The sequence below is a fragment of the Mandrillus leucophaeus genome, unplaced genomic scaffold (genome assembly GCF_000951045.1).
Source record: "Mandrillus leucophaeus isolate KB7577 unplaced genomic scaffold, Mleu.le_1.0 Scaffold220, whole genome shotgun sequence".
NCBI classification, from domain to species: Eukaryota; Metazoa; Chordata; class Mammalia; order Primates; family Cercopithecidae; genus Mandrillus; species Mandrillus leucophaeus.
The window spans coordinates 466,729-489,936 of record NW_012102255.1 but is presented as its reverse complement, the minus strand read 5'-3'; the positions used below and the strand labels follow the sequence as shown (position 1 = coordinate 489,936).

General features: G+C 37.6%; 1 protein-coding gene across 4 annotated transcripts in view; it reads right to left on the bottom strand.

Moving 5' to 3' along the window:
- SDCCAG8 (serologically defined colon cancer antigen 8) overlaps nt 1-23,208 on the bottom strand; it is a 247,714-nt gene that overhangs the window by 207,828 nt on the left and 16,678 nt on the right. For 2 of the 4 annotated variants that reach the window (XM_011981160.1, XM_011981161.1), the window contains exons 4-6: nt 22,365-22,478; nt 11,812-11,937; nt 4,504-4,632 (exon numbers count right to left, since the gene is read on the bottom strand). In XM_011981160.1, the coding sequence (XP_011836550.1) occupies nt 4,504-4,632; nt 11,812-11,937; nt 22,365-22,478 (369 nt within the window). The remainder of the gene's footprint in view (nt 1-4,503; nt 4,633-11,811; nt 11,938-22,364; nt 22,479-23,208) is intronic. The other 2 variants (XM_011981162.1, XM_011981163.1) reach the window with 2 other exon arrangements.

Here is a 23,208-nt window from a genome sequence, read left to right as displayed (position 1 = left end):
GCCTGAACCAGGGAGGTGAAGGTTGCAGTGAGCCGAAATCGCATCACTGCACTCCAGCCTGGGCAACAGAGTGAGACTCTGTCTTAAAAAAAAAAAAAATGAAACTGTAATTTCCAGAAGATTATGTAAGAGAATATCTTCATGACTGTGGTTGGAAAAAAAACTTTTTAAAAGGACATAGAAAACAACTACATAATCAAGGAAAACAAACTGAAGTTCTAGCCATCAAAGCAAGCAAGAGAGTTACGAGCGAAGCCACAGAGTGGGAATAGATATTTATAATACATATACTGACAAAGGGCTTGCATCCAGAATATATAAAGAACTCCCTAAATAAATATGTCAGATACATACCTCAATAAAAATAAGAAGAAGGATATCTGAATAGGTGGCTCACAAGAGAGGCATCAAATGGACAATAAATATATGAAACGATACTCAATCACACTAGTAGTTAGGGGAATGCAAATGAAAATCACAAGACAGCACGCTAAGTTCACCAGAAAAATCGACAATACTATATGGTCGGTAAGGACATGGAGCAAATGTATCACCCATATACTACTGGTAGAAGTGTAAACTGATAAAATCCCCTTGGAAGGTTGTCATTACCTACTCAAGTTGAACACAGACATATCCTGAGACCAAAAATTCCACTCCAACATACATATGCAGCCTAAATTTGTGTAATACACACCAGTAGATGAAAGAATGTTCATAGCGACACTGCTCACAATAGCTGCAAACCGGAAACAACACAAATGTTCCCTGACAGTGGATGGATAAAGTCATATGTTCATATAGCAGACCCACCAAAGAAAATGAACAAAGTTCAGCCAATGCGACAACATGGATGAATCTAACAAATATAATGGTGGACAGAAGAAGCCAGATACAAAAGAATACAGACTCTACAATTCCACTTACATAACATTGAAAAAAGAGAACTTAAAATGTTTAAGGATGCATACTTGGGTATTTTTCAGAAAATTCAGGATGGTGATTAGCTTTAAAGGCACGAAGGAGCAGTAACCAGCAAGAAGCATAAAGTGGTGATAATTACATAGGTGTTCATTTACAGATAAATCATTGAGCTGTAAATTTTTGTTTTGTGTACTTTACTGAATGTTATGTTAAACTGTGTCATTAGAAAATATAAAGGAGGAGGGTATAGTCAACCAATGTCCACGTTACACAGAGCGGCTACAAGGTTTACAGCAATGAGAACTGATAGCTGGAAGAAGAGCAGTTGGGGTGGACTATAGGGCGCGAAATCAACCGAAGCATACTGAAACAAGAATGGGAGGGAAAGACGTGGAGACATAAACATAGACAACTGCTTGGAAACATTTTGGTATGAAAAGGAGAACAAAGATGAAAGGTGATAGTTGGAAGTGAATGTAGGGTCAGGAGAATATATTTTGGGTTTGTTTGCTTTATGGGAGCTATTAAAGAACGTACTCTGCTAAGAATAAACCATTGGCCAGGCGTGGTGGCTCAAACCTGCAATCCCAGCAGTTTGCAAGGCTGAGGACGGTGGATCACTTGAGGCCGGGAGTTTGAGACTAGATTGGGCAGCATGGCGAAACCCCACCTCTACCAAAAATACAAAAATTAGCCAGGTGTGGTAGCGCATGACTGTAGTCTCAGCTACTCGGGTGGCTGAGGCAGGAGAATTGCTTGAACCCAGGAGACGGAGGTTGCAGTGAGCTGAGATTGCACCACTGCACTCCAGCCTGGATGACAGAGCTAGACCCCGTCTCAAAAAACTAAATTAAATAAAAAGAATAAACCACTGAGAGGGAAAAGATACAAGAGAAAGAAAAGTGCAAGGATGAAACCCTTGAAAAAAGTGAAAAACATCTGTGACGTAGAGCACACAAATGCAGAAATTGACCTTTGTCACAAACAGAGAAAATAGATGAGTCCCCAACAATCATAAACACAGTGCTAGGGGGAGGCATAAAAGAGAAAGGAATTCTAATGCAGAAAAGGGAAGAGAGAAGGCACGGGAAAGCAGAATGTGGGAGGGCATTTCAACTACACCCTGAAGGCTGGAAACATTTCAATAGGTAGAGAGTAAGAAGGGAACATTTTGGGGATGGAGGGCTGCATAAACCAAAGCCAGTTCTTCAAAGAGAAATGAAAGTGGATTATAAATTTATGAAGTAGCAACTGGAGAGTGGTCTGCATGCCTACAGATAAGATTTGTAACAGGAGAAGAGTGAGGCTGGGTACAGTGGCTCACACCTGTAATCCCAGCACTTTGGGAGGTCAAGGTGGGTGGATTACGAGGTCAGGAGTTCAAGACCAGCCTGGCCAACATATTGAAACCCTGTCTCTTTCCTAAAAATACAAAAATTAGCCGGGCATGGTGGAGCACGCCTGTAGTCCCAGCTACTTTGGAGGCTAAGGCAGAAGAATTGCTTGAACCCGGGAGGCGGAGGTTGTGGTGAGCTGAGATGGCACCACTGCACTCCAGCCTGGGTGACAGAGCAAGACTCCATCTCAAAAAAAAACAAAAAACAAAAGACAGGAGAAGAGTGTGAAACTAGTCTCGAACGTTAGTTTGACAGAAATTGTGGATGACTTGAGACATTGGTCTTTATCCTACGGGCATTAAATAGCTACTGTAAATTACTCAGGGAGGGAAAAAAAGATACAATTTACTTAGTCTTTCCAATTTTCTTTTTTGAAGAAGGGTACTCTTTCCCAAGTAGAATGAAGCTTGGATTAGGGACTAAGACAGGGGAGGGCGACTGGACAGAAAGAACCTTTAGAAAACTAGTAACATCTGTGGATGATAACGAGAACCTGAACTATGATTCACTGTATCTTCCCCTGGAACATTCCATTTACAGTGTTAATCTCACACTTTTATCATTGTTGATCAACTCTGACATGTCACATTTAATGCAAAGAAAACTTCAGGTTACCAAAAGAAGAATAAAGTTCTGTTAAATACATCAAAGGATTGAAAAGTATTATTTGGTCTTAAAATAGAATTGTTTTTGACACTTTGGGAAATTAGGACATTCAAAAGCAGCTGTGTGTACAGGGGAATTTACAAAGTCACAGTATGCCTAGGAAAGATACACACTCAGAAACATTCTGAGAAGACCGTAAGCTTTCATCTATGGCTGATCCCTAGGCTCAGAGCAAGCCTGGTTAAATGGGAAAAGAATGTCCCAGCACAGAGCCAATCTGAAAACACTGGGAGAGGTGGGCTGTTCTCTCTCTCTCCCCCCACTCGCCTCCACCTTTGGAGGGGAGTGGGGGGTATTTGTTTTCAGCTCTGGGAATTCAAGGAAATCTCTGTCAAACATTAGCTGAACATGAGCTAACAGAACGCAGACTTCAATAATCACACATGACATGGAATAGTCTTCGCAAAAATAGTTTCAAAAAGTCTCAACACAAAAGGACTACTGCAGCCTTCAATAGTAAAATAAGACAGCAAATCCTAGGAAAGAAGAGTTAAAGATTTCCAGAGTAATCACATGATAGTGAAATGCTCAATTTTCAACAACAAAATAACGAGGAATACAAGGAAACAGGAAAACATGCTCACTCAAAGGAATGGAATAAGCTGACAGAAACTATGCTTGAGAAACCACAGACATCAGACTTACTGGGAAAGACTTTTAAATGACTGTCTTAAATACACTCAAAAAGCCAAGAGACAAACATGGACAAACAACTAAAGAAAATCAGGAAAACACATTATAAAAAGAAACTAAACAGAAATTGTGGAGCTAAGAAGTATAACAACTGAAACAAAAAATCTACTAAAGGTGTTAAAGAGCAAATTTGAGTAGGCAGAAAAAAGAATTGGTGAACTTTAAGAAATGACAATTAAAATGATCAAGTCTGAGGAGCAGAAAGAAGAAAGAATGAAGAATAACCATTTGATCCAATAAGTCTATTTCTGGGTATATCCTTAAAATAATTGAAACAGGGTCTCAAACAGATACTTGTATGCCAATGTTCACAGCACAAATATTCATAACAGTCAAAAGAAACAACCCCAATGTCAGTCAATAGATGAATGGATAAAGTTTGGTAATATACATACAATGGAATATTATTCAGTCTTGAAAAGAAATTTTGACACATGCTACAACAAAAAGAACCTTGAAAATATTATGCTAAGGGAAATAAGCCAGACACAAAAAGACAAGTATTGTTTAATTCCACTTATATCAGATATCTGAAATAGGCAAATTTATAAAGACAGAAAGTTGAATAGAGGTTACCAGGGGTTGGCAGGGAGGGGAATGGAGATATTATTTAATAGGTACAGAGTTTTTGTTTGAGATGATCAAAAACTTCTGAAAACGGATAATGTTAAGATTAACATTATGAACGTAGTTATTACAGATAAACTGTATACTTAAAATGTTATAATAGTAAATTTTGTTATATATATTTTACCAGAATAAAAAAAAGTACAAAAAAGAAAAAGAAAAAAGATGTATAAGAGAAAAGCACCCAAATACTCACCAGTTCTAGCTGCTCACCAGCAGATGCAGCTTTGCCAATATCTGCATTGTCATGGGAAAATGGTCTTTTGGCAGTTTCACCCACCCCAGAATCTTCACCTGTTGTAATCCAAGAATTCTGCATGTTTCCCTAAAACAAAAAGTGCCAGTAATTGCAACTGAATTCAACTTTAAATAAACATGCATACTTTACCAATAGAATACTGATTCTTTTCTTTTTAAATAAAACTTTATTAGAAATCTTGATCTTAAATTTAGACATTGAGAATTAAATTCCAGGAGAGTCAATCTTTCTCAAACTATAAATAAGAAATAGAGTGGTTCCACTGTTTAACTTAACATTTCTTTTTCATAATCTATATGGCCAAAAATCTTAAATCAAAAGACATGACATTTAGAGACAAAAAACATAGATTTAAGACCCTACGCTGCTGATCACTAGTTAACTGATGTTGGAAAATCACCAAACTCTCTACTTTAGCTTAGTTTTTTCAGCCTAATGTGCATCATAGGGTTAACATCAAGATCCAATAAGGTACTATGTCTAGAAACCTTTTAGAGTCATTAATTTAGAGTCATTCATTTATTCTTTGGATTATATGTGCAAAATTGAGAAAAAGGCATAAGCACAAAACTTCATGTGACTAAAATCCAGGAATCTCTGAATATTTTTAACCTCTGTAGGAAAATGTTGTAAGATCTATAACACTGCATTTCAATCTGTTTCCAGGCATTAAGAGCAACTATTTATTTGCCTCATAACCCAAATTCATGCTCCCCAATAAAAACTGAGTATCTAACATTAGGGTATAAAATGCCAGCTGAAGAGTATTCACAACCATAGGCCTAATTCAATCATTTGATAAGATTACTCACTGTCAGACATAGAAAAGATCTTAGAAATCAACCAAGTCAAACTCTCACTTAATAGACATGGAAGAGAGAGAGCAAAATGATTGCGATTGCTAGTACTGGGCTAAGCAGCCATGTTTCACACACATGGTTTTATCATTCTACTCTGCCTTCCTCTTCCTCCTGCCAGTAGTCTCCTCTCTTCCTGAGAAAATGAAAACTGACTGATTTTGCTACCATAGGGTAAACCAAACTAGCATCTAGAATTAGGAGAGATGATTATGGATGGAGTATATGAAATCATGAGGAACAGAAGTTGCTACGTTCTGTTCTGGATTCCTACTATGAACAAAGGCATTCAAATTAGGGTGACCAGCCACATCCTTTGATTTCCGGAGCCCTCTAGGAACTCTGGCACAATCAAAGCTAATACATTACATTGAATTCACATATGGTTCAAATATGTACCTTTCTCTGTCCAAATATAAACCATTCAAGAAAGAAAAAGATCTTTTGCATCCAACAGCAGCTGGTAGAATTTGTTTCCTCTCTAAATATAGTTTCGTTTTTGAAATAAAACCAAGAGATTAACAAACAAATTATGACATTGGTACAGAGAAAGCGAAATGCAGTGTCTTAGATTTGATGCTGAAGTGGGACATTGGCTTTCTTCTTGGAAGTGTGACTTTTCGTTGTATATGGTTGTGAATACCGATTCTTCTCTGTGATGAAAAGAAAAAGCATATGCTTCTACACTACAGGATCTCCATGGTGATAAGAGTATCTTTTTGTATGCTATTAAGATGACTGTTGGCTGGAGTCCATGATTAGAAGATTAGAACTTGTAGCCCCACTCTCCCACCTCAAGAGGGGAAAGGACTGGAGATTGACTTAATCACCAACAGCCAATGATTTAACCAATCATGCCTATGTAATAAAACCTCCATAAAAATCTTATATGATGAAGTTCAGAGAATTTCTGCATTGGTGAATGCATCCACATGCCAAGAGGGTGGTGTACCCAAACTCCACAGACAGAAGCTCTTCTACCTGGGACCAGCCTGGACCTGTGCCTCTTCAATTGGCTGTTCATTTATATCCTTTATATAATAATAAACCAGGAATAGCAAGCAGAGTGTTTCCCTGAATTTTGCGAGCCATTATAGCAAATTATCACAAATTATTGTAGGAACCCCCAATTTACAAACAAATCAGACAGAATTGTGGATAACCAACAGACCTACTATTTGCAGTTGGTATCTAAAGTAGCAGGTAGTCATGTGGGACTAAGCCCTTTACCTGTGGGTCTGATACTAACTGTGTAGTGAGTGTCAGAATTGAATTGAATCACTGGACACCTAGTTGGTATCGACAGAGAAATGGAGAATGGCCAGGTGTAGAAGACAATAGTCCCAAACATTTGGTGTCAGAAGCGTTATGAGAAAAAGGAACAGTTTTTTCCCTTCAATGTCCTACATTATTCTGATCTTCTGCCTTTCCGAAAGATAAATATTTATCTTTAGTAAAAAGAAACAGTGCATGTGCAGTGATAAACAGAATTGACATGCAGCCTGCATGCCAGGGATTCAAAAAGGAAGAAGAGTAGGCACTGTGACAAACCACAGAGAGGTGTACTATCCCAAGGAAGCAGCCGCTACTCAATTCCAGTCAATCATCGCCATGTGGGAGTGAAAATTCATATTACCAGATACCTGGTCCTTCATATGAAACATTATTAAATACTGGCTCAAAATTTATCAAACAAACCAAACATGCCTGAGTTGAATTTAGTGTACCCATTGTTAGTTGCAACCTCTGTCACCCTCTCAACATTCAATGTAGTAAGCAGCCCAATGATCTGGGGAATTTATGTGCACAAGAAGGATTAAAATACTTATATTAATTTAATCCAACAAATAATTATTGAACACTTGCTAAGGGCCAAAGGATATGGTAGTAGTCACAAGAGAGGACAGGTCCCCAAACACTGAACTATACTGCAGTGTCACATCATGCTAGAATGTGGTAAACTACATTCACCTAAAGTAGTACTCTGAATTCTATTTCATATTCTTCTGGAAGTTCAGTTTAGTGCAAACATTTGTGTAACACCTACGGTGTTCAGACACTGTGCTAAGACCCTGGAGGACAAAAATGAGCAACATCAATCTTAGCTCCAAGGAGTTTACAGTTTAATAAGGGAGACACACAGCTAGGCAGGTCCTTTCGATATAATAATGTGAGTGCTAGGCTAAAGGTGTGCACAGGGGCCTCTGCCAAAACACAGGAGGGATACTAAGGGTACCCAGAAATCCAAGGAAGGTTTTCTAGAAAAAAATTGACACTGGTGTGATACGTTGAAGGATGAGTAAGGGTAAGCTAGATGGAAAGGGCATTCTAAGAAGAGAGAACCTCATGACAAATGTCACAGGGGTATGGAATAGCATGGTGCCTGCAGGGGGGTCTTAGACAATTCAACATTACTAGAGGTCAAAATATAAGGTGATGAATGTCAGAAGATGAAGCTAAAGAATCAAGTAAGGGACTTGAGAGTATACCACACCATGGAATGAGTCTGCACTTGATTCTCCAGGTAGGGCCAAATCCCCTAAGATATTATTGCATTTAAAGTTGTTTTTGAGATCAGTGAAGGAGGGTGGTACTAATGTTCTATGGAGAAACTGGAGGAAGCATGGAGACCACAGATTGCTGACTTACGATATAAAATATTATCATTCTTTGGAAAGAAGTGCTAGTCTAATGGATATTTTGTTCTTTCACACATAGCTTTAAAAAACTTGAATGCTACTTAACCAAGATTTTTTTTTTAAATCTAAGTACGTTAAATCCCTGAAGATCATTCAAGACCTTTGATTTCTTAACTGGACGGGGTGGGGGGTGGTGGTAAGAGAGGGGATGAAAACAAACATGAAAAAAAATTGGCCCAGAAATTTTCTCCTTAAAAAAAAAATCCTAGATCTTTAAAGGAGGACACATGACAAAATGTCGAATAAATAACTTGTTTTTGTATTATTGTGATTTTGTGAACTCTAGAGAAAAGCTTTCCATGAGGAAATATTTTATGAGAAGGGAAAGTGATGAAAAATCAGGACAGCAATGAAATATACTTTGAATGGCTTGCTTCTTTAACTTCTAGGTCAAAAACTAGACCAAAAGTTGAAAGTCTTGCAGGCTACCATCCAGGTCCAGGGCTACAAGCAGGAGGCAATAAAAAGGAGGTTCTTCTCTTTTCTGCCAGGGAAAACTTCTATCCTCTGCAAACAAAGATGGTTTGGTTCACTGTCGACGAGCTCTTCCTAATTTACGCAGAAAAGCCGTATAATTTAAGGTTCTACTGGGTGTATTTAGAGATTTAGACAGTCCTGGGTTTGAGTCCCTGCTCTGTGACATTAGGCCAATTACTTAGGTTACTTAACAGTTGTGTACCTTAATTTACGCCTCTGAAAACAGATAATAACACCCGCCTTGTGTGGCTATCGCAAATCTGAAGTAATATAATGTAAATAAAGTGTTTGATGCAGTGCCTGGCACATTATAACCACACAGTCATCAATAAACGTTAGTTATTACTGTATGTGATGGTTAATACTGACTGTCAACTTAATTGGATTGAAGGATGCAAAGGATAGATCCTGGGTATGTCTGTGAGGGTGCTGCCAAAGGAGATTAACATTTGAGTCAGTGGGCTGGGGAAGGCAGACCCACCCTTAATCTGGGTGAGCACCATCTAATCAGCTGCCAGCAAATACAAAGCAGGGAGAAAAACGTGAAAAGGCTAGACTGGCTTAGCCTCCCAGCCTACATCTTTCTCCCGTGCTGGATGCTTCCTGTCCTTGTACATCAGACTCCAGGTTCTTCAGCTTTGAGACTCGGACTGGCTTCCCTTGCTCCTCAGCTTGCAGACGGCCTATTGTGGGACTTTGTGATTATGTGAGTTAATACTACTTAGTAAACTCCCCTTTATACATATCTATCCTATTAGTTCTGTCCTTTGAGAGAACCCTGACTAATAAACCATATAAATGTTTCAATTATCTTTTTTAAAAGGCATTATGAAACACTGAAAATCTACGGTGAAATCAGCAAATTTCAATACAGCAAGGGAAGATTTAGCGTCAATATTTTAATTGACTCATTACAAAAACCCCATCCCCCCAAAAGAAGGTATTTCTTGACTTTTTTTATATTTAAGATATCCTAAATACTTTTATTCATGTTATAACTTCTGCCACAGCACAATGCACGTGTTGCTGAAATGTCTTGTTTTTTGTTCATCTTGTTTTTATTGAGGCAAGGTCTCACTCACTGTTGCCAAGGCTGGAGTGCAGTGGCGTGATCAGGGCTCACTGCAGCCTTGACCTCCTGGGATCCTTTGACCTCAGTCTCCAAAGTAGCTGGGACCACAGGTGTGCACCAGCAGGCTTGGCAATTTTTTTTATTTTTTTTATTTTTTGGAGAGATGGAATCTCACTATGTTGCCCAGGCTGGTCTGGAACTCTTGGGCTCAAGTGATCCATCCACTCACATGATCATCCTTCCAAACTGCTGAAATTGCATGCATAAGACGCTGTATCTGGCCTTGAAAAGTTTCAATTCACTTACACAGGTAAAATGTGGGGGTAACAATTCGACAACAACAAATAACAGGAGACTAACATTAAAATAGATATCAAGGTCATCTGGCATATCTGCAGTAATCATTTCAATATCTGCATTACATTTAGCTCACATGAATGTTTAAAAAAACAACAAAACCTCTCTAAAACCTTATCCTTCCTATGATTCTGACTGTAGTTTTGTTTAGCACATTTTCTTTGCTCATGCAGCAAGGCATGTGTGCTCTTACCATCATTTCCTTCCCCTTTTGCATTACTCATTTCTCTTGCCCTCTGATTCACTCGTCTGCCTAATTTCCTTTCTCACTTCACTTCCCTCTCTTCCACTTCTTGGCCGTTATATAAATACTGAAGACTATGAATAATTGAATCACTGCTTGCTAAGTGACTACATATTTGGAAGAAAAGCAAATGAATATTTTTAAAATAAGCTACTTCTAAGTATTTCATATATGGTGATATCTTCTTCAAATTGACATTAAAATAATAAGCAACTAAGATGGAATTTTTACCATTAATAATTATATAAATCTTCAGGAAAAAGTTATATAGTGAGGAGAAGAGAATTGATCACAAACTTAAATGCAACTGCAGAAAATTAAACTGAAATACTAATTAGCCCACTTCATTTATCAGAGTTAATACACTCCTATACACTGCAGAAAATTAAACTGAAATACTAATTAGCCCACTTCATTTATCAGAGTTAATACACTCCTATACTTCTCAATAGCAGACTCTAACATATACAACTCCAGGATTAAAAACAAGCTATCAATTCAGGTTAAAAAAAAAAAAAAGACTTCAAAAATGAAAATTAGAGGATATCTCAGTCAAACATCAAGACTTTCATGTTTTCTTAACAGCTGATTTACTAATGACGACAAAGTCAAAACCACCAAAGTAAACTGCAAAATGAAGCTGGAATAGGCAAGCATGAAAACTTCCGCATGGAAAGTTGCATTTGTCTCAAAAAGCAGAAGAAGCTGTGACTATATCTTACAGAAAAACAGTTTTTAAAAGTTTAAGACAAAAGTACTCTAATAAGTCATAAGAAAGTGGTTTAAGCACTATTTAAAAGTCACCACAATAATTCTCTGTCACAGAATTATAGGGATAATCTGACCCAACGTTCTTCAAACTCTGGGCCACTGACATTAGAATCACTTAGGCAACTTGATAAAAGTTTAGATTCCCAGGGGCCAACCAGACCAAGTGAATCAGACTCACAGGGCCTGGAGTCCAGGAATTTGCATTGAAAACTCCTGGTATACGTTAATCTTCTCAAAATAACAATAAAGAAATAAAGGACATATGGGATTAAGCTATGTAAAGTCTTCTAAAATTACTTGCTAAGCACCAGCCTTCTTAGGGACAATGGGAAGACTAACATTTTGATTCTTGGACCCTAAGGCCAATGTTCTTTCTGCTATATCATGCTGCTAATTAGACTTCTCAGATTTCAGATATCAAGGACAATTTAGAGAAATCCAGCAGAAATCTAAGCTAAGGTTCTGAATGGTTTCTAGACTCAGCAAAGTCCTTCCTGTATAACACATTTCCTGCTTTCAGACCTGCTCTTTCCATATGGTAAGGCAAAAATGGTACGCTCAGGAAACCACAGCAAATATTACGAGATCATTTCACTTGAGAATTCATTCTACCACAGTGAAATCTGGTATTTGAGGTCTCAAACAGGTACTAACATAGTACTTTGGCCACACTTCAAGGAGAAAAACTAAGCAGCTAAGAAGGCGGGGAGAGAGGGCAGAAGGGAATATTCACACTAAATAAAATGTATGATTTAAAAGAATGCTCACAGATGCATCCAGAAGTGTTTGTTCCCTTAGTGTCTCCTCCTGTCTTTGAGATTTCAGCTCTTGCTGGAGGCTTTCATTTTCAAGCACAACTGCTTGTATTTTATTTTTCAATCCAGAGAGTTCCTCCTATAATAAGCAACATCAAATACATTAAGCATTATTAAGCAGTGTTTTTATTTGTTGATTAGAGGACCCAGCATGATATAAAGTATGGAAGACTTATGTTCTCCTTTTCCTGAAATATAATTATATTTAGACAAACAAGGCAACCTAAACATTAGCTAGATACCGAAGAGAAGGCTAAGGTATATAGTAATGGGCCTGCTGGTGGCATATCACAAAAGTGTGTCGTTTCTGACAATTTCCTTTTCTCCAAGAAATCAAGGCTCAAAGAAAAGCCTTAATTAAAAGAGTTATCCAAGAGATTTTAAAGAAGTAGACTCTGAAAAATGAGTTAAGACATATTATGACTAATGATCAAATACCATCAACTTGTTAAAAACTGATGGAAGATTAAATAGAGGGAGGCTCTGAGACAGAAAGGCATAGACAGGTGTGATGATTACCTATGAAATGGTAGCCAGATAGGAGAGAATTATAGTAAAACATTTCATGGAGAATTCTGAAAGAGTATTTCCTTGGCCTCACAGGATGTAATGTAAAGAATTAACAAATCAATAACAATTAAAATTACAGGATGTAACATAAGAAATTACAGGTCAACAATAATTAGAATAGCTATTGAGTGGACCTCAGTCGCTGGAAAAACAATTCAATAACATCAATATATCAATCATATAATACTTAACCTAATATTCATTACTAGTGTAATCACAAGCTATTGTACAACATGTGAAAATTCCCCTCAATTATTATTATTTTTAAACCCAAAGCTATAATAAAAGCTGAAATTAAAAAAATATTGTGGACTTTCATTTTTCAGTCTGGAATGTAATGAGCTTGGAACAGCTCACTCCCATCTTCACAACAGGAAAAACGTTGAACAAACTGGAAATCAACATCTCTTCTTAGATTCATCAGATAATTGAGTCACAGGGAAAACTGCTGCCCCAAAATTGACGAGACAAGTGGTCGCTGAGACACAGAATTTACAGGAGGAAATCAGAAACCTCTGGAGGAGGTAGAAAGTCTAAACTGTAATTGATGACTTGCTGGAAGCTCAGTGTCAACAAGTTTGAGAGTTAAAAATTCCGGGCTGGGCGCAGTGGCTTAGGGCTGTAATCCCAGCACTTTCGGAGGCCAAGGTGGGCGGATTACAAGGTCAGGGGTTCAAGACCAGCCTGGCCAATATGGTGAAACCCCATCTCTACTAAAAATACAAAAATTGGCCGGGTGTGGTGGCGGCGCCTGGAGTCCCAGCCACTTGGAGGCTGAGGCAGGAGAATGGCTTGATCCTGGGAGGTCGAGGTTTCAGCGAGCCGAGATCACGCCACTGCCCTCCAGCCTGGGTGACAGAGCGGGACTCTGTCTCAAAATAAATAAATAAATAAATTCCAGGAAGACCCAGTCATAGGAGGACTGCCCTGCTTCCCCAGTTTTATCTCCAGGACAGTGCCAGATTTTCACAGTAAAAACTAGAGAAAAATCCCCTTATGCAACCTAAAGAAAGAAGAAAAGCAGCCAGTTTGAAATATGCTCAGCACGTTGTGTTCCTTGTCACAGGCCTGACTCGAGGGAAACGACTTTACCAGAGCCGAACTGACTGGGGGGCTGCCGTCACCTAACTGGCCTAAATAAAGAAATCCAGCTCCAGCCCCCTCTTGCATTCAGTGTGGGAGAAGGGGCCTCCGGCTTCCTCTAGCCTTCCCGTCTACCTTAAAGGGCAGGGGAGACTGAGAAGCACTTGTGAATGTCACAGCCCAAGGCAAAGGCTTATTAAAAGACTCAGATCTAGTCATAGGCCTATCGAACGCTTCCCTCTACTCCCACATCTAACGACCACATCACTAGGGCTCCTGTACACTAACAGAGAAATTCAACAGAAAGAACTGCATATCTCAGACTATATTTAGGAAGAATTCACTAGGGTAATGAAGAGACAACAGAAGAGACAAGACCAGGACATGGAAGGAAATTTCAGCCTCTGACATGTATAGTGACAGCAAACACAGCCTAGCTTCTAGCCAGATAACCATAAAAGCTCATGCTAAATGCCTACTTATCTCAGTTCCTTTTACCAAATATGTCATGTCCAGCATTCATCAAACAATTACAAGACATGCTAAAAGACTGAAACACAGTTTGAAAGGATTTAACAAGCATCAGAAACAGTCTCAGATAAAGCAGAGATGTTAAAATTATCAGAGCAGGAATTTAAAATAATTATAATTAAGGCCAGGCACGGTGGCTCACGCCTGTAATCCCAAGCACTTTAGGAGGCCAAGGTGGGAGGATCACCAGACCAAGGTGTTCGAGACCAGCCTGACCATCATAGTGAAACCCCACCTCTACTAACAATGCAAAAAAAATTCGCCAGGGGTGGTGGTGCATGCATGTAATCTCAGCTACTTGGGAGGCTGAGGCAGGAGAATCGCTTGAACCCAGGAGGCAGAGGTTGCAGTGAGCCGAGATCACGCCACTGCACTTGAGCCTGGGTGACAGAGTACGACTCTGTCTCTAAATAAATAAATAAATAAATAAATAAATAAAATAATTATGGTTACTATGCTAAGGTCTCTAATAGAGAAAACAGACTATATGCAAGAACAGCAGAGCAATATAAGTGGAGAGATGGAAACTCTATGAAAAAGATGAAAAGAAAATGCTCAAAATAAAAAAACTATTAACAGACATGAAGAATGCCTTTGAAAGGCTCATCAGTAGATTGGACGTAGCTGAGGAATGCATTAGTAAACTTTAAGAATTGTGAATAAGAATTTCCAAAAAAGAAATGCAATAAGGAAAAAAACTGAAGACAGAAAAATTATACGAGAACTACAGTACAATTACAAATGGTGTAATAAATACATACATACAACAGGAACACAAAAAAGGAAAGAAAGGAAAAGAAGAAATATTTCAGTCAATAATGACTGAAAAATTTCCTGAATTAATGACAGGCACCAAACCACAGATCTAGGAAGCTCACAGAACACCAAGCAGGATAAATACCACCACAAAATACACTGAAGAATATCATATTCATACTGCAGAAAATCAAAGACAAAGAGAAAAATCTTAAAATAAGCCAAAGTAAACAAACAAACAAAACCGCAAAATCAGGCTGGGCGCGGTGGTTCATGCCTGTATTCCCAGCATACAGGGAATGTATGCCTTGGGAGGCCGAGGCAGGCAGATCACATGAGGGTCAGGAGTTTAAGACCAGCCTGGCTAACATGGTGAAACCCTGTCTCTACTAAAAATACAAAAATTAGCCAGGCATGGTGGTGGGCACCTGTAATCCCAGCTATTCAGGAGGCTGAGGCATGAGAATTGCTTGAACTCAGAAGGCCGAGATTGCAGCGAGCCAAGACCTCGCCACTATACTCCAGCCTGTGTGACAGAGCGAGACTCAGTCTCAAATAATAATAATAATAAAACAAAAATCAAACAAACAAAAAAACAAAAACCTTACCTATAAAGAAGGAAGGATAAGAATTACCTGGAATACTTTTCAGAAGCCATGCAAACAGGAAGAGAATAAAATGAATCTAATATTTAAAGTGTTAAAAAAAAAAAAAAACCCCACCAACCTAGAATTCTGGATTCAGCAAGATTAACCTTCAAAAGAGAAAGAAAAATATTTTCTTAGACCAACAAGAATTGATGGAATTTATTGCTAGCATATATGCCTCGCAAGAAATGTTAAAAAAGTTCTTCAGAAAGGAGAAAAGATGATAAGGTGAGAAACTGCCATCTACATAAAAAAAAAAAGAGTATTAAAGAAGGAGTAAATGGATAGAAAATATTTTCTTATTAATTTATTAGACAGATGACACTTTGTGTTCAACATCATAATTGCAATAGTGTTTGTAGTAATTGTAGTTTATGGATAACTGAAATTAATGACAGAAATATTATAAAGGATGAGAGAGGGCTTGGGAATTCTGTCATAAGGAATTTGTACTATTCAAGAAGTGGCACAGGGTTACTTGAAAGTAAAGTTAGTTATAAATATTTACTGCAAACTCTAAGGCAACCAGTAAAGAAAAAAAAAGACGAAGAAGTACAATTGATCAACTGATATGTTAAGACAGGAGAAAAATGCAATCATACAAAAATTAGCTGGTTGTGGTGGCTCACGCCTGTAGTCCTAGCTACTAGGAAGGTTGAGGCACAAGAATTGATTGAACCCAGGAGGCAGAGGTTGCAGTTGGCCAAGATGGTGTCACTGCACTGCAGTCTGGGCAACTGAGAGAGACTCTGTCTCCAAATATAAAAAATAATATGCAATCATATAAAATGCTCAATCAAAGTTACAGAAGGGACAGGTGCTGTGGCTCACACCTGGTAAGTGCAGCACTTTGGAAGGCTGAGGTGGGAAGATCACTTGAGGCCAGGAGTTTGACACCAGCGTGGGCAACATAGTGAGACTCCATCTCTGCAAAAAACATAAAAATTAGCCAGCCATAGTGGCGCAAGTCTGTAGTCCAAGCTACTCGGCAGGGAGGAGGTGGGAGGACTGCTTGAGCCCAAGAGTTCTAGGCTATAGTGAGCTTTGATTACATCACTGCCTAGGTAACAGGGCAAGGCTCTATCACTTTTAAAAAGAAAAAAAAGCCAGAGAAGACAGAAAAAGAGTGAAAATTTTTTAAAGAAACAAAAAATAAAGACAATGAAAATAATAGTAACAAATATGTTATACATTGATCCAATCATAACAATAATCTCTTTAAATATAATGGTCTGAATATACCAAGTAAAAAATAGAGGCTGTCAGAGTGGTTAAAAAAAGAAGAACAACAAACTATATGTTGTCTACAAGAAGCCTATAATAGCCGGGCAAGGTGGCTCACATCTGTAATCCCATTACTTGGGAGGCTGAGGTTGGAGGATCCCTTGAGCCCAGGAGTTCAAGACCAGCCTGAGCAATATAGTGAGACCCCATCTCAAGACCAGCCTGAGCAATATAGTGAGACCCCATCTCTAACCAAAAAAAAAAAAAAAAAAATCTCAAAACAAAAAAAAAAGCCAACTATAAATACAAAGACACAGATAGATTAAAAATAAATGAATGAAAAAAACATATCATGTTAACACTAATCAATAGAAAGTTGGAGTAGCAATATTAATTTTAGACAAAGCAGATTTCAGACCAATGAAAATGATCAGGGATACAGAGGTACATTACATAATGATAAAGAGGTCAATTCACCAAGAAGATGTAACAAGTCTTAATGCATACCTGCTTAATAAAAGGGTATCAAAATGTATGAGGCAAAGGAAAATAGATGAATCCACTATTACAGTTGGAAGTTTCAACATCCCCTGTCAGAAATGATAAAAATCACAAAGGACACAATTGAAATGGACACCAGCATCAATCAACTGGATCTAAGTGACATTTACAGACTACTTCATTCAAGACCAGCAGTACACACGTTTTCTTCAGGCTCACACAGAACAGTCACCCAGGCAGACTACAATGTACAAACCTTCACGAATTTAAAGGAATCGGAAAGTATGCGGTCAGACAACAATGGAATTAAACCAGAAATCAGTAACAGAACGACAGCTGGGAAACTCCCCAAATACCTGACGATGACACAACACTCTTCTAAATGACACACATGAATCCAAGACGTATCAAAATCCATTCAGAAATATTTTCAACTAAGTAAAAATTAAAATACAACTGATAAAAAGCTATGTACTTATTAAAAGGATGCAGCAAAAGGAGTGCAAAAAAATTAGAAAAGAAGAAAGACTTCAAATAAATAATCTAAGCTTCTACTTTAGAAGTTGAAAAACCAACAGCAAATTAGTTCTAGAGTAAGCAGAAAAGAACATATAGTAAAAATCAGAGTGAAAAAATGAAATTAAAAATAGAAAATCACTAGAGAAAAACAACAAAATCAAAAGTTGGGTCTTTGAAAAGATGAATAAAATTGATAAGACTCTATACAAGCTAACTAAGAAAAAAAAAGAGAAAATACCAATTAGATTCTATCATATACTAAGATCAGAAGTGAAAACGGGGCTATCACTACTGATCCCATGAACATTAAAAGGATAATAAAGAAATGTTTAAAAAACAGGATAACAAAGAAATACTATGAACAACTCCATGATCATGAATTTAGTCACGTAGATGAAATGCACCAATTCTTTATAAGACACAATCCATGAAAACTCACAGAGGGAAGAATAGATAATCTGAAGAAATCTATATTTATCAAGAAAATTAAATCAACAATTAGCAACCTTTCAAAACAGAAAGCACCAGGTCCAGATAAGTTCACTAGTGAATTGTACCAAATATTTAAGAAAGAAATTATACCAATTATCTATAACATATTTCATAAAATTCAAGAAGAAGTATTTGCTAACTTATTTTATGAGGCCAGCATTAACCTAATACCCAAACCAAGTGAAAACAAGTGGAAAATTACAGATCGATATCTCTAGTGAACGTAGATGAAAAAATCCTCAACAAAATACTGGCAAATCAAATCCAACAATGTAAAAAAGAATTCTACACCAGGATAAAGTAAGATTTATTCTAATTACACAACATTGGTTCGACATTTGAGGATCAGTTAATGTCACATCAACAATGTAGAGAAGAAAAATCATAATTTTAACCGTAGATGCAGGAAAAGCATTTGACAAAATGCGGCAGCCATCTATGATAAACACAGATGGTCCCTCAGTTGCGATGGTTTGACTTATGATTTTTTTGACTTTATTATGCTGCAAAAGCAATATGCATTCAGTAGAAACCATAATTCAAGTTTCAAATTTTGATATTTTCCCAAGCTAGCAATATGCAGTATAATATTCTCTCATGATGCTGGGCAGCAGCAGTGGCAGTGAGCTGTAGCTCCCAGTTAGCCGTGCAATCACAGGCGTAAACAACCAATATTCTATAGTATATTAAATGCATTTTCAACTTACAACGAGTTTATCAGGACACAATCCCACTGTAAGTCGAGAGGCATCGATACTCTCAGTAACTAGGAATAGAGGGAAACACTCTCAACTTGATAAAGAACATCTACAAATAACCTATAGCTAACATACTTTATGGTAAGAAAGTAGTTTCCCACTAAGATCAAGAACAAGGCAAAGATGGCCCCTCTCACAACCATTCAACATCATTCCAAAAGTCTTAGCTAATGCAATAAGACAATTAAAAAAATAAAATCTGGCTGGGCACATTTGTTAAAGCCTATAATCTCAACACCTTGGGAAGCCTACGCAGGAGGACTGTTTGAGCCCAGGAGTTCAAGACCAGCCTGGGCAACATGGTGAGACCTCAACTCTACAAAAAGTAATAATAATAAAACAATAGCCAAGCATGATGGTGTGCATCTGTGGTCCCAGCCACCAGGGAGGCTGGGGTAGGAGGATCACTTGAGCCCAGGATGTCAAGGCTACAGTGAGCCATGATCATGCCACTGCACTCCAGCCTGTACAACAGAGCAAGACCCTATCTCAAAATAATTAATTAAGAAAAATAAATGAAAAATGTAAAAAACACAAAATCTAAACATATTGGAAAGGAGAAAATAACACTGTCTTTGTTTGCAGATAATATGCTCGTTGATGAGGAAAATCCCAAAGAATCAACAAAAAATGCTGGAACTAATAAGTGACTTATACCAAGGTTGCAGAATACAAGGTCAATACACAAAGTCAATTGTTTTCTTCTATATTAGCAATAAATCATTGGAATTTGAAATTAAATACATAATACCATTTACACTAAAAAATAAAATAGGTAGCTAGGCACAGTTCCTCATGCCTGTAATCCCAGCACTTTGGGAGGCCGAGGCGGGTGGATCATGAGGTCAGGAGTTCGAGACCAACCTGGCCAACATAGTGAAACCCCATCTCTACTAAAAATACAAAAATTAGCCAGGTGTGGTGGCACATGCCTGTAGTCCCAGCTACTCGGGAGGCTGAGGCAGAAGAATTGTTTGAACCCAGGAGGCAGAGGTTGTAGTGAGCCGAGACTGCACCATTGCACTCCAGCCTGGATGACAGAGCAAGACTGTGTCTCAAAAATAAAATAAAATAAAATAGGTATAAATCTCACAAAATTTATAGAAGATCTATTTGAGGAAAACCATAACACTGATTAAAGTAATCAAAGAAGATCTAAGTAAATAGAGATATTCCATGTTCATGGATAGCAATATTCAATAGTATCAAAATGCCAGTTATTCCCAACTTGATCAATAGATCCAACACAATTCCAATCCAAATCCTATTTTGTGGATATCAACAAACTGATTCTAAAGTTTACAGGGAGACAAAAAAGTCCCAGAATACTCATCACAATATTGAAGAAGAACAAAATTGGAGTCCTGATATTACCCAACTTCAAGACTTAATATAAAGCTACAGTAATCAAGATAGAGTGATACTGGCAAAAGAATTGACAAGTAAATCAATGGAACAGGATAGCCCAGAAATAGACCCCAAAATATGGACAACTGTCCTTCAAACATGATCTAAATGTAAAATAAACAATTATAAAATACCTAGAAGAAGAAAGGAGAAAATACAGTGAACTTGGATTCGGTAATAAATTTTAAATGCAAAGTTAAAAGTACAATCTATGAAAGAAAAAATTGGTAAGTTAAACTTCATTAAAATTAAAAATTTCTGCTCATTGAAAGACACTGTTAAGAGAAGTAAATGCCAAGTCAAAGACTGGGAGAAAATACTTGAAAAAGACATATCTGATAAAGGATTGGCATCCAAAATACAACAAGAATTGTTAAAACTCAACAATAAGAAAACGAACAACCTGATTTTAAAAATGGGTGAACGACTTGAACAGACACCTCACTGAAAGATGTGATATAGGTGGAATATACGCACATGAAAAGATGCTCAGCGTCATTTGTGATCAGGAAATTGAAACTAAAACAGCAATGAAGTTCCACTACACATCTATTAGAACAGCTAAACTCTAAAACACTGACAACACCAAATGCTAATGAGGATATGGAGAACAATGAGAACTCTTGGACACAGGAAGGGGAACATCACACACCGGGGCCTGTTGTGGGGTAGGGGGTGAGGGAAGGGATAGCATTAGGAGATATACCTAATGTAAACGACGAGTTAATGGGTGCAGCACACCAACATGGCACATGTATACATATGTAACAAACCTGCACGTTTTGCACATGTACCCTAGAGCATAAAGTATAATTTTAAAAATTGAAAAAAAAAAAAAAGACCGGTTCAAGATCTCTCTCTCCCATAAAAACATTCCCAAAGACATTAGCTTTTCCTAACTTTCTTCTCTTATTATAATTATAGCTTATACCAAGAAGTAAAGGCCTATACTATATTCTCTAATGTGCTGCTTATGGTGTTAATAGGGAATAGTTCTGTCTTCTCAAGTAGATGGTAAATACATTCTGCTTTATATCTTTCAAGTTTTATCCACAACATCTTAGGGATTAATAGAGCCTTGTTAATGAAATAGTTCCTAGGATATTATTTCAGCTTTACTGGTAATCCAAGACCACCTGTATATTAATGACTGTGTCCTCCAAGAACAAACAGGAAATTACATGTTAAGATCAGAAATTCCCTGGTAAAATCAGAACAGTGAAACATCTAAAGCCTCCTTAAGTTACATACTGGCCTTGCATCATCTTAAAATGTCAACAATATAATACATAATATCATATACTATATATAAAAACATGATACAAGAGGTATCAGTAATTCCTATAAAAATATTCTACAATCTAATACACTGAAACTAGAAAGAAAGAAAGAGGGAGAGAAAGAAAAGAAGTAAAACACGACATACTTTGGAGAGATGAAAAGGCTCTATTAGCATTAATGACATTAGTAAACTGCACACAGTTAAGCATATAACCCTCTAGTGTCAGAGGCTATATATGATGTGTTTAGTTTCCTGATCACTACTGTCAGTACCCTATGAACCATTCTCATTCAAAGTCAAAGTAAGAGCCCTAATACTGACAGTGGAGAAGAACAGGTCTTGCCAGTTTAGAATCCCTGATTATTGTACCCCTGCCCCAATAGGTTGACAAGTGTGGGAGAATGATTGCTATTTGTATTCCAAAGCATTTGCCATTTGCTGGGTTACAGCAAGTGGGGTGAGAAGGAAAACTTCTGAAATATGAGAGCATATTATGAAATCATTAGACATAGTAATGAACTACTGCGAAATCAAGCAATCAGAAATGGTATGGTCAAAAGCATCATTCCCAAGTCTGACAAGCTCTTGTGACACATCAGTCTCTCAATCATGTAAGAATAGCAATTGTCAATGCATTGCTACAAACATGAAGATTTATAGTAGCAAATGTGTATACAATGTATAGTAAATATAAGCTTTAATTTATTTAGTTTTAAATTCTTAATGAGAAACTTACCTTGCAGAACTTAACTTCTGCCTCTAAATGATGAATATATTGAGACTGGTCATTAATAATAGGAACAAGGTTGTGCATAGTAGGCATATTGGTTTCCTCATGTTCTAATGACCTCTATGACAAAAATAAATAAATAAATACATACATACATACATAATTTTTAAAAAGCAAAATTAAGCATGTTTGGATTTAGCAAAGAATCAGTTGTTACCTTCTCCATACTCAATTGTGCACTGATGTGATATAAACATATAATTGATCGCAATGTAGCTTACAGTCTTGATATAGTTCGGATGCTTATCCCCCACAAACCTCATGTTGAAATGCAGCCCCCAGCATTGGAGGTGGGGCCTGGTGGGAGGTGTTTAGGTCATGATGAATGGATGAATACCTCGGTGCTGGTGCTATCCTCATGATAATGAGTTCTTGCTCTGAGTTTTGGTGAGATCTGGTTGTTTAAAAGAATGTGACACCTCTCCTCGCTTCTTGCTCCGGCTCTCACCACATGAAATGCCTGTTCCCCTTCCACCTTCCACCATGACTGAAAGTTTCCTGAGGCCCTCACCAGAATGAGATGCCAGTCCCACACTTCCCATACAGCCTGCAGAATCCTGAGGCCCTCACCAGAATGAGATGCCAGTCCCACACTTCCTGTACAGCCTGCAGAACCATGAGTTGATTAAACCTCTTTTTCAAATAAATGACCCAGCCTCAGGTATTTATTTATAGCAACACAAGAATGGACTAACACAAATACTTGCTTCTCTATCCTATAAATTCCACAAATACACAAGATTCACGGACGTGAATATCATTTTGTTTTTTAAGATGGATGGTGAAAGTG